Source organism: Camelina sativa, chromosome 10 (genome assembly GCF_000633955.1).
Source record: "Camelina sativa cultivar DH55 chromosome 10, Cs, whole genome shotgun sequence".
Lineage (NCBI taxonomy): Eukaryota > Viridiplantae > Streptophyta > Magnoliopsida > Brassicales > Brassicaceae > Camelina > Camelina sativa.
In genome coordinates, this window is record NC_025694.1 from 5,966,380 (window position 1) to 5,982,199 (window position 15,820).

General features: G+C 37.2%; 6 protein-coding genes across 6 annotated transcripts; 2 read left to right on the forward strand and 4 right to left on the reverse strand.

The window, feature by feature from the left end:
- On the reverse strand, positions 480-1,197 carry LOC104717368 (protein ARABIDOPSIS THALIANA ANTHER 7-like). The gene is made up of 2 exons (XM_010434923.1): positions 936-1,197; positions 480-832 (listed from the first exon to the last, which is right to left on the reverse strand). Exons 1-2 carry the CDS (start codon positions 1,116-1,118, stop codon positions 671-673), a joined length of 345 nt encoding a protein of 114 aa, XP_010433225.1. The 5' UTR covers positions 1,119-1,197; the 3' UTR covers positions 480-670.
- On the reverse strand, positions 2,134-2,991 carry LOC104717369 (protein ARABIDOPSIS THALIANA ANTHER 7-like). Its single transcript, XM_010434924.1, has 3 exons — positions 2,750-2,991; positions 2,483-2,646; positions 2,134-2,388 (listed from the first exon to the last, which is right to left on the reverse strand). The coding sequence occupies exons 1-3, from the start codon at positions 2,960-2,962 to the stop codon at positions 2,349-2,351; spliced, it is 417 nt and encodes a 138-aa protein (XP_010433226.1). The 5' UTR covers positions 2,963-2,991; the 3' UTR covers positions 2,134-2,348.
- LOC104717370 (protein ARABIDOPSIS THALIANA ANTHER 7-like) lies at positions 3,959-4,802 on the reverse strand. The gene is made up of 3 exons (XM_010434925.1): positions 4,542-4,802; positions 4,279-4,442; positions 3,959-4,153 (listed from the first exon to the last, which is right to left on the reverse strand). The coding sequence occupies exons 1-3, from the start codon at positions 4,776-4,778 to the stop codon at positions 4,111-4,113; spliced, it is 444 nt and encodes a 147-aa protein (XP_010433227.1). The 5' UTR covers positions 4,779-4,802; the 3' UTR covers positions 3,959-4,110.
- On the forward strand, positions 5,094-7,091 carry LOC109124837 (ADP,ATP carrier protein 3, mitochondrial-like). The gene is made up of 4 exons (XM_010434926.1): positions 5,094-5,178; positions 5,551-6,054; positions 6,151-6,522; positions 6,601-7,091. The coding sequence occupies exons 2-4, from the start codon at positions 5,581-5,583 to the stop codon at positions 6,895-6,897; spliced, it is 1,143 nt and encodes a 380-aa protein (XP_010433228.1). The 5' UTR covers positions 5,094-5,178; positions 5,551-5,580; the 3' UTR covers positions 6,898-7,091.
- On the forward strand, positions 7,314-8,831 carry LOC104717373 (pollen-specific leucine-rich repeat extensin-like protein 3). Its single transcript, XM_010434930.2, has one exon. The coding sequence runs from the start codon at positions 7,498-7,500 to the stop codon at positions 8,656-8,658; it is 1,161 nt and encodes a 386-aa protein (XP_010433232.1). The 5' UTR covers positions 7,314-7,497; the 3' UTR covers positions 8,659-8,831.
- On the reverse strand, positions 8,740-15,768 carry LOC104717372 (transmembrane E3 ubiquitin-protein ligase 1-like). Its single transcript, XM_010434929.2, has 16 exons — positions 15,164-15,768; positions 14,467-14,539; positions 14,213-14,340; positions 14,004-14,119; positions 13,858-13,918; positions 13,659-13,725; positions 13,505-13,582; positions 13,246-13,403; positions 13,091-13,150; positions 12,904-12,997; positions 10,612-10,779; positions 9,993-10,196; positions 9,766-9,884; positions 9,486-9,602; positions 9,250-9,402; positions 8,740-8,907 (listed from the first exon to the last, which is right to left on the reverse strand). The coding sequence occupies exons 1-15, from the start codon at positions 15,302-15,304 to the stop codon at positions 9,301-9,303; spliced, it is 1,686 nt and encodes a 561-aa protein (XP_010433231.1). The 5' UTR covers positions 15,305-15,768; the 3' UTR covers positions 8,740-8,907; positions 9,250-9,300.

The following is a 15,820-nucleotide window of genomic DNA, read 5'->3' on the forward strand; positions in this document are numbered from 1 at the left end:
ACATTTTTTTTAACAGTATGTTTTAACATTGTTTTCACACCTGTTTTATGTGGATTGGTATTTTATTTGTTCTTATCTTCGAGTCAAGCTGTGTCAATATGGACGACTAAAAAGACCAACTTGTTTCATAAATTAAATTTGGATTATCATATGATGGAAACGTTTATTTTGAGAGAGTTGGTGGTACTGGTGGGTAACATATAAAAGTCATCATTAGAAAATGGAAGACAAAAAAATATTTTTGTCATTAATTATGAAAAGCAGAACACTGAACACCACTGTTTTCTTTTTATAAGTGGACAATTAATTTATTTAGTTTCAATAGTACTGAATAAATTGACTATTATCTAAATAAAATATGAGTATTAGTAGAAAATTGTTAATTGCTCTAATTTTCAGTCAGACAGAAACAGAGAAATTAGAAAAAAAGGAAGTGAAGATAATGGAATATTGACTGAAGAATCCACAAGAGGCAGAGATGAAAGAACAGAGGAGATACAAAAGTAGATTCTTATTTTTTAATATCTCTTATTTTATTAGATTTTTGATTACGATATAAATTAAAAACAAAAGGTAAAAAAATGCTACAAAACTAGTATAAGATAAAAAAAGGAAAGTAATTAAAGATCAAAGAAATTATCATCATTCTTAAAATGGCTAGATATATCTATTAAAGATTCCAGCTCAACACATGTGATTCATCTTCAGTTATATTAGGGTCTGGGTTTTGTGCGCAAGGTACACATCTTATTTTCCAAATTACCTCTAATTCAGGGCAATCGCACCGTACCCTTACCTCTTCCTTACCATTTTTCTTCTCCAATCCCTGCAACTACATATAGTAACTTCGGTTATACTTATCCCACTGGTTTAAAGAACCAAGAAATTAGAAAGGAAAAAAAGAAAAAAGAAAAGGAAGAGAAGAATAAATTTACAGTAATTGGAGACGTAAGTTTGAGGACGTTATTCAAACGGCCCACTCCTCTACAATACTGTGGAGAGGGCTGCATAGGTATTCCCTCGATGAAGCTCTCGAACATGTCCCTGCACTGCTGCTCTTCCTCGCTCATGGAAACCGCGGACGTGATCAGTGTCATAAGCAATAGAGCACGATGCATCTTAAATTATTCTCTAACTAAACTGATTATTAGGGCGACTGATGAGTACTAGCCAAGGTATAATTATTAGATGATACGTGTTCCATCACAAATCTATATATGTATTTTTATTGGTTAATTAGTTTATATGGAAATTATACTATGGTTAGTTTAAAGAAACATGCAATTCTCGTGCTTCCTTCCGTAAGTAATCATGCAATTTGTATAGGTTAATTTGTTAGACCTAACCAACCAGTCTTTATTATTTTTCCCAACTTTATTTTTGTAAGTATTGTAGTATAATGCTTTAAAGGTCTCTAAAACTCCTTTAGGTCTGATATTTATGTTATGACTGATGAGGAAAATGCATGATTAATTCTTTAACAGTGTTACCTGAATTATTTTAACAGGATATAAAGAAGATATATAGGTTAAAAGGGTGACTCATATATTTCTATTCACTGCTAAATCAGGTAAGAGCCGGATTCGGATGTTACAACTTACAAGTAATGACGAATTATATTAAACAATTTTGAATAATTTTAAGATTTAAGTTAAAAATTGGTAAATTCATAGTAGTTATTTTTTTTTTTTGACAATAAATTCGTAGTAGTTATTTTTAAACGGGTAATGCGCGCGGCCGGGTACCTCGGATAATTGACTTAACATTTTTTTTTTTTTACTTTTTCAGAACTTCAAAATTTTGTGAATGAGTCATTGGGCCTGTCAAAATATGTATTTTGGTTTATTCTCTTATTGTTAGAGATCCTCTATGAGCTTATTCATAATTGACGTTAAATTTGGAAATATTAACGTCAGAAAATATTAAGACGCTTTCTAAACCGACGGTATTGCTCTTACGTCACTTTATACTTTCGTTATGTTATTCTACTATAGTATACTATATTTACGTGTCCACGTTTCTATTCTTATCCATATTTGGTATGAATATGATCGTCCTTTTGGCTATGCAAGTGTAGAAACGTTGCGAGAGCAAGAAATTTGGTCAATCCTTAAAGCAATTTATGGTTTTGTTTCTTAATGGACAATGCCCACTTTTATCCATAAACAACGGTTGTGTAATCACTTACGGAAATTAAATTCTATTTACTTGTGTTACACTAGCTAGGCACCATTACAATAAACTCAAGTACATATCCTTTTAACTATATATTGCTGTTACAAGGCTTCCCATTAGGATATATATATATATATATATATATATATATATATATATGTATATCCTTGCAATTAATTTAATCCTTCAGCGTCGAGATTCTTGGCACTTAACCTGTAACAAAAAAAAACCAGTTAATTTGCTCATTTATGCATAGGAAAAGACTACACCAAGCAATAAAAAATGTAGGGAGGAGAATGAAAATAACCGAGAACAGTCCATAGCAACGGAGATGGGAAAGCTGAGAGTAAGAGAACAACGGAGGGGAAGGTTACTAATGGCGTTGGGGAGAAAAGGAAGGTGATTTGCATTTGCCATTATCTCTATGCACACACACACTCTCTCTACCTCTCTATGTTCCTCTCTCGATCCCTATCTTATTCATTAGAAATAATTAATAATAATTCATTAACGGTGAAACCGTGAAAGAAGTAACCAAAATCGAAGAATCGAGATAGAGAGTAATATATATAACTGGAGGGGTTATCTTGACGCCGTGGTTCAAGTGGCTCACGCCTCTGCAGCATTCTGGAGAAGGTTGCTGGTACACTCCCTCGACGAACCCCATGCACGGCATGAACCTCACGAACACGTCCCTGCACAGCTCCATCGGATTAGTGTCCTGAGAAACGGCGGTTTTCGTAAGAACCAAGAACGTTACGATCAGTATGGTACGATCAATCGTCATCGATCTTTTTGACTGGATACACTAGCGAAGATGAGATGATTTGTGTGTGATCGCTCTATTTATATATATATATATATAGTAGTTTAGTACTAATCAATTTGTTTAGTTTCATGAACCCATGTGCTTCTCATGCTTCCTTCTTACTCGGATTAATTCCAGTTGATGAGTTCTCTTTCAGTTTTCTTGAATCTTTTGAAATAATTCATAATTTTTTTCTTATATTTATATATACATACGTGTGTTTTAGTGTTTAACATTCTATGTATACCTTAAGGTAATTAATTAGTAGGTTATAATTGCATGTAATTCGGGTTTATTTATATTGCATTCCATGTGTGAAATGTTTGAGGTGTCTTGTCATCTAATACATGCATGAGTTCATTGCCTATAATCTGGTATCATCAGGACAATTTTTAACTAGTTTTGGATCACAAATTCGAACGACATCAGTACATCACCTTGATTGTCTATAAATTCTTGTCCGTATGAAAAGGAGAAAAAGATATAGCAACATTATTAACAAGTCTTTACTATCTTATAGATTCAAAACTTATAAATTAATCTTTTACTAATTAAAATGTACATTGTGTTTTAAGTTTATTCAATAAATAAATAATTTTGGGTCTTTATCGTTGCGCTGTGAGTGGATATATTACCGTCAATCCTCTATAAGAAAGAACTCTTATAATATCACCTCCTCTTTGTAAAAACCTCACTATATATGTTCCAATAAATTTACCATTTTTAAAAAAAATATTTTTTTAAAAAAAATAACTTATGTGTCGATGATGACTTTTCTATTCGGCTACTCATGTCCCATAATCGGTTAAGAAATGACCAAGTGCGAGAAATTTGGTTGTAAACACTTCAGTTTACGATATTGTTGCTTAAATTGATGGACAAAACTCTCTTTTAATGGTTAATCAGGTTATGGTAATTAATAAGTAAGAAGTAGGAAGCCAGTTGATGAATGAATGCACGTATACACACAATCACTAATTATTAAAGAAAACTCTATTTGCTTTTGTGACATAGTCACTAATACAATACACTCTTATACTGTATATAACTTTTAACTATATTGCTGTTGCATGCTACAAGTCTTCCCTTATCAATATTGATACATGTATATCTTGGATTCTTGGTAGTTAATTTGAGATTTCAGCGTTGAGATCCTTCGTGTTTCTAAACCTGTAATAATAGAAGTATCAATTAATTAGTTCATACATCGAGAAGAAATGTAACAAAACGTCATTTTTTTCTCCCAAAAAGACTAAAAACGAAGCAAAAAAAGAAGAGAGGAGAATGGAAATAACTGAGAACAGTCCATAGCAATGGAGATGGGAAAGCTGAGAGTAAGAGAACAACGGAGGGGAAGGTTGCTAATGGCGCTAGGGAGAAAAGGAAGATGATTTGCATTTGCCATTATCTCTATGCATGCACACACTCTCCCTGTCTCTCTATTCCCATGTATCGTTCCCTACGTTATTCATTATAAGTACTTAATTAATAATATAATTAATGGTGAAAGAAGAAACTGATCGTAATCGAAGAATCGAGAAAGGGAGAGTGTATATACTGGAGCCGTGAACCTGACGACGTTGTTCAAGTGGCTCACGCCTCTGCAGCATTCTGGAGAAGGTTGCTGGTATATTCCCTCGACGAAGCCCATGCACGGGGCGAAACTCACGAACACGTCCCTGCAAGGCTCTATCGGCGGAGGGGGGTCCATTGGATCATTGTCCTCCACGGAAACGGCTGTCTTCATCAGGACCAAGAACGGCGCCATGACTAATATGGCTCGATGTATCTTCATATTGATCTATTTAACTGAGTAAATTAGCGGAGGTGAGATGATTTGTGTGAGATCACACTACTCTATATAGTGATAATAGTACTAACCAAATTTGTTTAGTTTAATGAACTCATGTATTTCTCATGCTCCCTTCTTACTCGGATTAAATTTTGGGTTAAATGAAGATAAAATCTAATAAAAATTAGGATAATAATAAAACATAATCGTGACGACTCGGGTCCCTTAAATCGGGCCCAGAAAGAAACGGGTCAAAGGAGTCCAGTAGCATTTTCGTAATGGTAGATAAATATATGTCCTTTTTCGTCTTTTGGCAGTAAGGACCAGAAACATGTAGAACCACTCCTCTAGCCTCTTTCAAGAGCTCTCTCTGTCTCGTTTAAGCTCCGGAGATTAACCTTCGGTAAGCTCTATCAACTCCAAAAAAATTCTAGCTTTATCATTGATGATTCTCTTACTGCTCTCTCTCTCTGTTTTATTGCTCTGCTTCTCGTGAGAAATTATGCTTCTTTATGCCACCTCGTTGCTTTAATCTTTAGAAATGGAGGAATTCATTTGAGCTGAAACTAGGTTTTGGTTGTGATTGTATTTGTGAATTATGTAGCATTGTAGTTGATAGATTGTAATGGTGGCTTTTAAAAAAAAGTTAACTAGGATACGTCTTCTCTGTTTTTGTTCCAGTTTTGGTTATGATCATTGTCTTGAAGCATGTATATAGAATTGTCGAGAAAGCAAGAATCTTTGGTGTTTAATTTGTTTTTTTGTTGCTTTGCAGATCACTTGTTACTGAGTTTTACTAAAAACAATGGATGGATCAAAGCATCCATCGGTGTTTCAGAAGTTTCATGGTCAACCTTACTTGATAAGTAGGCTTTCGCCGAGTGTGCAAGCTCGTGAGTACGGCGTCTCTGATGCTTATGTCAATGGAGGTTTGCATAGTCTATTGCATTCAACTAACCAAGGCGTTGGATCTTCTTCTCTACCTCATGGTTCATTGCCTGTTGTATCTGTTCAAGCCCCTAGTGAGAAAACTGGCACTGGTTTCTTGATCGATTTCCTTATGGGAGGGGTATCGGCTGCTGTTTCAAAGACGGCAGCAGCGCCTATAGAACGTGTGAAACTCTTGATTCAGAATCAAGATGAAATGATCAAAGCTGGCCGTCTCTCTGAGCCATACAAAGGAATCAGTGATTGTTTTGGCCGGACAGTCAAAGACGAAGGAATGGTTGCTCTTTGGAGAGGCAACACTGCCAATGTTATCAGATACTTCCCCACTCAGGTTAGCTTTTGCTTCTTCTTCTTCTTCTTCTTCGGCGTGGTATTACTGATATAGATGTTGAGATGGGTGTGTTAAGCATAGATTTCTGTTTTGCAGGCTTTAAACTTTGCGTTCAAAGATTACTTCAAGAGGCTGTTCAACTTCAAGAAAGACAAAGAAGGCTACTGGAAGTGGTTTGCTGGGAACCTGGCGTCTGGTGGTGCAGCTGGTGCGTCATCTCTGCTATTTGTGTACTCTTTGGATTACGCTCGTACCCGTTTGGCCAATGATGCCAAGGCGGCCAAGAAAGGTGGTCAGCGGCAGTTTAATGGCATGATCGATGTGTACAAGAAGACTATAACCTCTGATGGCATTGTAGGACTTTACCGTGGTTTCAACATCTCATGTGTTGGAATTATAGTGTACCGTGGGCTTTACTTTGGATTGTATGATTCCTTGAAGCCTGTGGTTCTAGTCGATGGTCTCCAGGTACTAAACAAAGAAAACTCTTCACTTCAACATATTGAGTCCTCTGTTGCAGTTTACTCATTGCTCTAAGCTGTGCAGGATAGCTTTCTTGCGAGTTTCTTGCTGGGATGGGGAATCACCATTGGAGCTGGACTGGCGTCTTACCCAATCGACACAGTGCGTAGAAGAATGATGATGACATCAGGTGAAGCAGTGAAGTACAAGAGCTCTCTTCAGGCCTTCTCTCAGATAGTCAAGAACGAAGGGGCCAAGTCACTTTTCAAGGGTGCAGGTGCCAACATCCTCCGTGCTGTTGCTGGGGCTGGTGTGCTCGCAGGCTATGACAAGCTCCAGCTCATTGTGTTGGGCAAGAAGTATGGCTCTGGTGGTGGCTAAGCGATGAAGATGATGAAAGAAAAGCCCTTAAGGTCTATGAGTGAATAAGTCTGTGTTCCTATAAATGTTGCTTTAAGAATACTGAATGAGTCTACTCTGTGTGCAGTCGTGGTGTACTCTGTGTAAAGTCCTAGTGTACTTCTGTTAACTTTTCTTGACAAAAGAATAATACAAAGAAAAACCTGTTTTTGTTATCAGTTTGATTGACACAGACACAGTTCGTAAATAAAGTAAAACCTGTTTTTGTTATCAGTTTGATTGTGAACAGTGTTCACTGAACACGTACATGCTGAGAGATCCGAAGATTTTAAATGTAAGGTTATGCCTACAGTTTGTATAATTCAGATAGGCTTTTCTTGGGTTGTAAGCGAATGAGTGATCTAAGTCCAACACTAAGATTTGGCCTTGAAAGGTGTCAATTTCAGATCCCACTTCAAACCACTTCAGATAGCTACAAGTAAGGAGGTGAGTCCTTTTCCTTGATCTTATACCACCACTAGATTCTTCCTCTGCAATAATTACTCTAAAGAATGAAACATAAAAATGTCTGTCTATATAAACCAACATACTTAAAACGAAGGATCTATAACTTGTCTTTCAATGGCTCTCTCTCTAACATTTCACGTCCTTATCTCAGTTCTTGTTCATCTATCTGTAGTATCAACTGCAAAGCATAGCCATCACCACCACGCAAGCCCTAACCAGCAGCTTCAGCAAGCGTATCATGCACTTCAAACATGGAAGAAGGTCATCTATTCCGACCCAAAGAACTTAACTGCTGACTGGGTTGGTCCTTCAGTCTGCAGCTACACTGGCATCTTCTGTGCCCCATCCCCTTCCGATCCAAACACTCTAGTTGTTGCCGGAATAGATCTCAATCACGGTGACATCGCTGGTTTCCTGCCTGAAGCCATTGGCCTTCTGTCTGACCTTGCTCTCATCCATCTTAATAGCAATCGCTTCTGCGGCATCCTTCCTAGTTCGTTGGCCAATCTATCGTTACTCTATGAGCTTGACCTCAGCAACAACCGCTTTGTAGGTCCTTTTCCAGATGTCGTCCTTTCACTCCCTTCTCTAAAGTACCTTGACCTTCGTTACAATGAGTTTGAAGGCCCCTTGCCTCCAAAACTCTTCAGCAATCCCCTTGACGCCATTTTTGTGAACAACAACCGGTTAACAAGCCTCATTCCTCGAGATTTCACTGGAACAACCGCCTCTGTTGTCGTCTTTGCCAACAATGATTTTAGTGGTTGTCTACCTCCAACAATAGCCCGCTTTGCAGATACCTTGGAAGAGCTTCTCCTAATAAACTCAAGCTTATCTGGGTGTCTACCCCCTGAAGTCGGGTATCTCTACAAGTTAAGAGTCCTGGACGTGAGCTACAACAGTTTAGTTGGTCCTGTACCTTACAGTCTCGCTGGGCTAGGCCATCTAGAGCAGCTGAATCTGGAACACAACATGTTCACTGGCACTGTCCCTCTTGGAGTCTGCGTTTTGCCCAGTCTACTGAACCTTACTTTCTCTTACAACTATATCAGTGAAGAAGAAGGCATCTGCAAGAACCTGACTTCTAGAGGAATAGCCGTCGATGATCGCTACAACTGTCTGCCTGACAAACCGCTTCAGTGGAGCCAAAAAGTATGTGATGCTGTACTTGACCACCCCATAGACTGCTATGACCACGAATGCTCAGCCATGGCTCCTCTGGTTGCTCCATCTACCGCAGGACCTTCCATTGCTCCTGGTCCATCTGACACATAAGGATTCACTTGTATGCGCACAATGACAAGATGTTATGTATGCAAAGAAGATGAAAGAACAAGAAATGTGTGAAAGATTTGGTTGTGGGGTGAAAAAATATGCACTAAGATTGTAACATTATACAATTATACAGAACACAAAGTCTATCCGCGGTATCTAGCCGCAGTTACAGATTCCACCTTTGCTCTATTTTCATCTAAAAATCTTCTAAACCTCTCCAAGGACCTGAAATTAGAAAACCAGCTCCACCTGTTTCAGAGTCAAATTTTGCAGCAGTTAACTTCGTGATTTTGAGAAAACTCACACTCTAGGAATGTTTGACAAATTATTTCCGACAAAACAGGAACCAAGAAACCTGGAAAACACTAAAATAAAAGCATGATTCCTCATAGGCCAACCATTTACAGAGCCTGAATTTTCTCATTCCGAGTTCTCATTCATAAAATCACATTCAGGTTTGTTAACAATAAGTTTCCTTCAGACAGAACCAAAACACAATCTATATACCTAATAAGCAAAGAAACCAGTACTAAGAACTGAAAAAGATTAAAAAAAAAAACTCCGGTTAGGAAGTTCAATTTGAGTTGTTACCCGCAATAAACTGAGTGAAGCAGGTACATCCTAACAAACCGAAAACATCCTCTATGCTGGAGGAAGAGAACGCCGACAAGTTGGGCACTCCATTTTTATATCCATCCATCTCTGTAAGCAGCCCGAGTGGAAGAAATGTTCACATGGAGTTACCTGTTCTCAGAACAAACACGCTAATGATTATGTCTGTTAGGGGAAAAGATGTAGTTATTAGAAGCCAAAAGAAACTGCTGTACCATGCAATCACTGGTATGCTGTCTGAGATCAATAGCGGTCATGCAGATAACGCAATCAGTGTTGCGGCTTACGTCCCGATTAAATCTTCGGTGGTAGTTATATTTCTCTGGTAGCATCTGCGTGTAGGTGTAAACGATTACGAAAGAGATTAGCTGTAGGCAGATACAACTTAAAAAATCGGAAGGAGACCTGAAATATCCAAGCCAAACTGAAACCGAAGAGTAAACTTATATATAGAACGTTCCATATGTAGTTTACATGGAAAGAGAACAAACTAACCTGACGAGGAACAAAGCAACGTGAACCAAAATAATGCTGAAGAAGAAGAATGATAGCTTGCAACCCCATGAATGTGCACAAGCAANGATGTAAAAGGCACAAATAAGCATCCATGATCGCTTGTTGCCCAATCATAACAATAGATACCTTGGCAGCACCCTTGTATACAAGAACTTCCGGAAGTTAGTTTTTTTAATTCATTCTGTACAAGAATAACAATATCAGACNTGGGCATCCAAAAACATATAACGGTATAGCTAACCGTGTAGCTGTCATACCCAAGATGTAATAAGGATGCAGAGGCTTTCTTGAATCCCGGACGACATTGGCAACTATCTGTGGTATCCAAAATGAGTACATGAGAAGGAGAATCGGCTGCATGTAGTTGTGGAACTGGTACATTATCAAAATGCCTCCAAGAAGAATCCCATCTGTTATAATATAGTGATAATGATGAAACATCAGCGTTAACATCTGAATTGCGTCAAAGATTCAGCTAAATGAAAATAAAAGTCACATAAATGGTGAGAAAGTTTATCACACAAGATTCAATGCAGATTATTGTCTTTAAATTCAAATTAACTTACATTAGTAAGTGAGTGTAACCAAGCAGGGATAATTAAGAAATTTTGAGGAGACAATCAATACCATTTTTTCCCTACCAAAGTTAAAATAGAGTTTCCTAAAATGCAATTCTTATTGCGAGATTACATTTTTCTGTGTTGGATGTTTGGAAGAAAGAGGAGAAGAGAATCAAGCAGTTATATCACTCATATCATAAAAGTGCAGGAAGACAAGAGTTTGAAGCTTGAATTGATAACAAAGACCAAATAAGGAAGTACTCACAGAAACGGCTGTAGAGAAAGGAGAGTTCTCGCCTCATTGTTTCCCAACCCTCTCCGCTGTTGGAAGGACGGGTTGCTTTCCATATCGCCAGAAGATATCTCATCTCAAAAATCGAAAAGACTACGAATTTGAAGAACGCAGCGGTTGCAAATGCATTAAACAGAGATTCTGCATGAGAAAAACATATATCACAATGTCAACTAGCATACGAGCCAGTCATACAGTAATAGAAAGTCTAACACAAATGAATGCGTAATTTATCAAACAGATGCATTAGCAACAAAGACTATTATCAAAATGCAGGGGATATACACAGTAAAAAAAAAAACTATCAAAAGCATTAAAAAAATATCACTGCATTAAACACCAAATATGTTACATGAAAAATGCAGTCATATATTAGCTTTTAAAAACTTGGCATCTTACAACGCGTGAGTACAGTTATAACGATATACATACCGACTAATATACCGGCCGTGAGATGTAAAAGGCACAAATAAGCATCCATGATCGCTTGTTGCCCAATCATAACAATAGATACCTTGGCAGCACCCTTGTATACAAGAACTTCCGGAAGTTAGTTTTTTTAATTCATTCTGTACAAGAATAACAATATCAGACCATCTGGTTTACATCAGTATCTTACAGATTGTGTGTTACCGTGCTCCATCTGTCGGATTAACAAAAGAACCTGGAGGAAAGAGACCTAAATGCAATAGAAAGTTAAGGAACACGCTAAAATTGCACAACTTCTCAGCATTATCTTATGAAAGGGTAAACGACTATTTAAGTAAAGGATACAAAAGTAACCATCAGTGTATAGTTCACAGCTTTGTTATAGTAGACTTCGACGTTTACAGAAGTTGCATTCAGTAACAAAGGCGAGAAACAATCTCCATCATCACCTACCCCAGGGCTTTCCATCAATCCTTCCATGTGATAATAATTTTTGTCTCCATCTACCAAATTATGGAAAAGCTCCTCAACATAAGACTAAATATGACTAAGGAGACAAAGAATACGCCAGGATCAAGTCTATGTATAAAGTTAGAATGCATACTATTTTCACTAGAAGCCACACGGGATACTTGAGCTGCTATTTCGATATTACAGTGCTTCTCCATTTCATTGACTGGAGCTGAAGTACAAGAGAATTGAAGATCAGAGTCGCTGAAAAGTAAACCACACAGGAAAAAAAATAGGATACTGCTTACAAATTTTCCGTCTCAGTAATCTGTCTCTTGGAGATTCTTGAAACACTTGAGAAGAGAAAATTCCTAGCTGTCCAACAGCAGAAAAAGTCGACACTAGTAAGCTCTTGGAACATTTTAACACATCAAACCAGCCATCACAAGAAAAGCACTATCATTGATTCATTGCCTAACTGGGTCGAACTAGAGTCTAAAGGATTACCAGATGATAGGGATTTGATAGAAGATTATTGTCCTCTTGCCCTGAGTCACTCTCCTTGCCGCTATTAAGTCAAGTAATGAACAGACCTTGGAGTTAAGAGTCACTAATAAATCTTAAAAGCAGTTAAGTAAAACAAAAGTTAGTACCTATTAGCCACAAGGCGGAGTTGTCTAAAGGGCCATATATATACACCTTCGAGATTTATTTGTGCACCACCCACATTTTGTTCATTGTCAAATACGTCATGGAAAACAACAACACCCTGTTCCATGAACTTTATTAGAACCTCAAATATTGCATGCTACAAGATCAAGGGAGATCCCAAATTACAGACTTTAGAAGCTGAACTGTTCACCTGAACATAATGCACACCAGTTATCTTTGTTGGAACTGCCACTAACTCAACCACAGAATTACCATTTTCTTTTTGAAAGTCTTGAAGCTTTGAAGAGCGATTTACGGAATTCAGAAACTTCCAAGTTCCTGAAAGATACCCACAATAAACCTTTATATTCCAAAAGGAGTCTAAAACATAAAGCAATAGACATATACCCACAACACAGTAGACAATCCTGAAGTGGTAAAAATGAATTAAGACATGCCNTATATCACAATGTCAACTAGCATACGAGCCAGTCATACAGTAATAGAAAGTCTAACACAAATGAATGCGTAATTTATCAAACAGATGCATTAGCAACAAAGACTATTATCAAAATGCAGGGGATATACACAGTAAAAAAAAAAACTATCAAAAGCATTAAAAAAATATCACTGCATTAAACACCAAATATGTTACATGAAAAATGCAGTCATATATTAGCTTTTAAAAACTTGGCATCTTACAACGCGTGAGTACAGTTATAACGATATACATACCGACTAATATACCGGCCGTGAGATGTAAAAGGCACAAATAAGCATCCATGATCGCTTGTTGCCCAATCATAACAATAGATACCTTGGCAGCACCCTTGTATACAAGAACTTCCGGAAGTTAGTTTTTTTAATTCATTCTGTACAAGAATAACAATATCAGACCATCTGGTTTACATCAGTATCTTACAGATTGTGTGTTACCGTGCTCCATCTGTCGGATTAACAAAAGAACCTGGAGGAAAGAGACCTAAATGCAATAGAAAGTTAAGGAACACGCTAAAATTGCACAACTTCTCAGCATTATCTTATGAAAGGGTAAACGACTATTTAAGTAAAGGATACAAAAGTAACCATCAGTGTATAGTTCACAGCTTTGTTATAGTAGACTTCGACGTTTACAGAAGTTGCATTCAGTAACAAAGGCGAGAAACAATCTCCATCATCACCTACCCCAGGGCTTTCCATCAATCCTTCCATGTGATAATAATTTTTGTCTCCATCTACCAAATTATGGAAAAGCTCCTCAACATAAGACTAAATATGACTAAGGAGACAAAGAATACGCCAGGATCAAGTCTATGTATAAAGTTAGAATGCATACTATTTTCACTAGAAGCCACACGGGATACTTGAGCTGCTATTTCGATATTACAGTGCTTCTCCATTTCATTGACTGGAGCTGAAGTACAAGAGAATTGAAGATCAGAGTCGCTGAAAAGTAAACCACACAGGAAAAAAAATAGGATACTGCTTACAAATTTTCCGTCTCAGTAATCTGTCTCTTGGAGATTCTTGAAACACTTGAGAAGAGAAAATTCCTAGCTGTCCAACAGCAGAAAAAGTCGACACTAGTAAGCTCTTGGAACATTTTAACACATCAAACCAGCCATCACAAGAAAAGCACTATCATTGATTCATTGCCTAACTGGGTCGAACTAGAGTCTAAAGGATTACCAGATGATAGGGATTTGATAGAAGATTATTGTCCTCTTGCCCTGAGTCACTCTCCTTGCCGCTATTAAGTCAAGTAATGAACAGACCTTGGAGTTAAGAGTCACTAATAAATCTTAAAAGCAGTTAAGTAAAACAAAAGTTAGTACCTATTAGCCACAAGGCGGAGTTGTCTAAAGGGCCATATATATACACCTTCGAGATTTATTTGTGCACCACCCACATTTTGTTCATTGTCAAATACGTCATGGAAAACAACAACACCCTGTTCCATGAACTTTATTAGAACCTCAAATATTGCATGCTACAAGATCAAGGGAGATCCCAAATTACAGACTTTAGAAGCTGAACTGTTCACCTGAACATAATGCACACCAGTTATCTTTGTTGGAACTGCCACTAACTCAACCACAGAATTACCATTTTCTTTTTGAAAGTCTTGAAGCTTTGAAGAGCGATTTACGGAATTCAGAAACTTCCAAGTTCCTGAAAGATACCCACAATAAACCTTTATATTCCAAAAGGAGTCTAAAACATAAAGCAATAGACATATACCCACAACACAGTAGACAATCCTGAAGTGGTAAAAATGAATTAAGACATGCCACAAACCTCTATATGTTCCTGTTATATTCCACGCGGAAAACGGTCCTACTTCAGCTTCTTGTTTTCTACCAAAGAGCCACTGCAAGTTCATGAAAACCTCACAAATAAGACCACTACCCAAACATTGCCTCGTTTACTCTGAAGTACTGGTATCTTGTTCACTTTGCACAGTCCGCTAAAATCACTAGCAATACAAACCCAAAACTGAAAATGTCATCCTAGATTCCCCACTACCAATGATTTTACTTCTGTAACAACTAACCAGCTTCTACCTAAGAGGTTAAGACACCATTATGGGTCTCATCTCACCACACTATCAAAATTCGAAAGATTCGCCAGCAGAACAAAGCTTGGATACTAATGGGCTAAATCAAGTTAAGATTAGATAACATAACTCAATCAAATCAAAATATGTTTTTCATTCAATATGGTCAATGTCCTAATATCATTTTACTATGATCAGCTCAACGTTGCTCGAAAAAAACAAAGCAGGTAATCACAAACTTAGAGGAGTCATCAATTAGGACCAATCATTCAGAAAACCATGAGCACAAAGAAGTCAATGAACACATTAGACAACAAACTAGTCAGACTTGCTAACTAAACCATAAACTTTGTTTCTGGGAAACATCCGGATGACCGAAAGAAACAAACTTTTTGAGCAATTAATCATCAATGAAAAGAAAAAGAAAAAATCACAAACCTCGTCGCTCCATGATCGAGTTTTCTCCCTAATGGGTCTTAATCCATCCGCTTGTTGCGAAATAGCCGTCAACCAAATCAATAAACAGAAGAGAACCTGACACTCGAACCCTAATCCCAAAACCTCCAGCTTCTTCTTCATATCACTCAAAAATCCTTTCTTTATGACTTAATCATTCAAAATCAAAAGATACGATTGGATCAGAACTGATTCGAGTCTTGCTCCAAAACCCACATCACTGAAGATAACAATCCATTTCTTTTTTTAGGTCACAGAAGCAAACACACAGAGAAGAGAGATGAAGTCAAAACAAAAGGCAGCATAAGATTGGTGCGCTGTATCAGACAAGCAGATACAAAGATGTTTACAGATAAACAACAACAACAACAACAGCCTTGAGAGATTTTGTAATAAACAATTATTAAAAAAAAAAAAAAAACTCCAATTGAAATTAGAAATTTGTTTCTGCGGTCGTTGAAGCTTCTCAATCAACGTACTCTCTCTCTCAATAACTCAATTGTTGAACAAGTCGAAACTTTTTTTTTTTTTCTCTGATTTGTTTTGAGTTTTTAACTTTATTTAAGTTTTTTTTTGGTTCTGTTAAAAAACGAAGAAGGTTCAATGTTTTTAATTTTAATAGATGAAAGATGTTAGTTG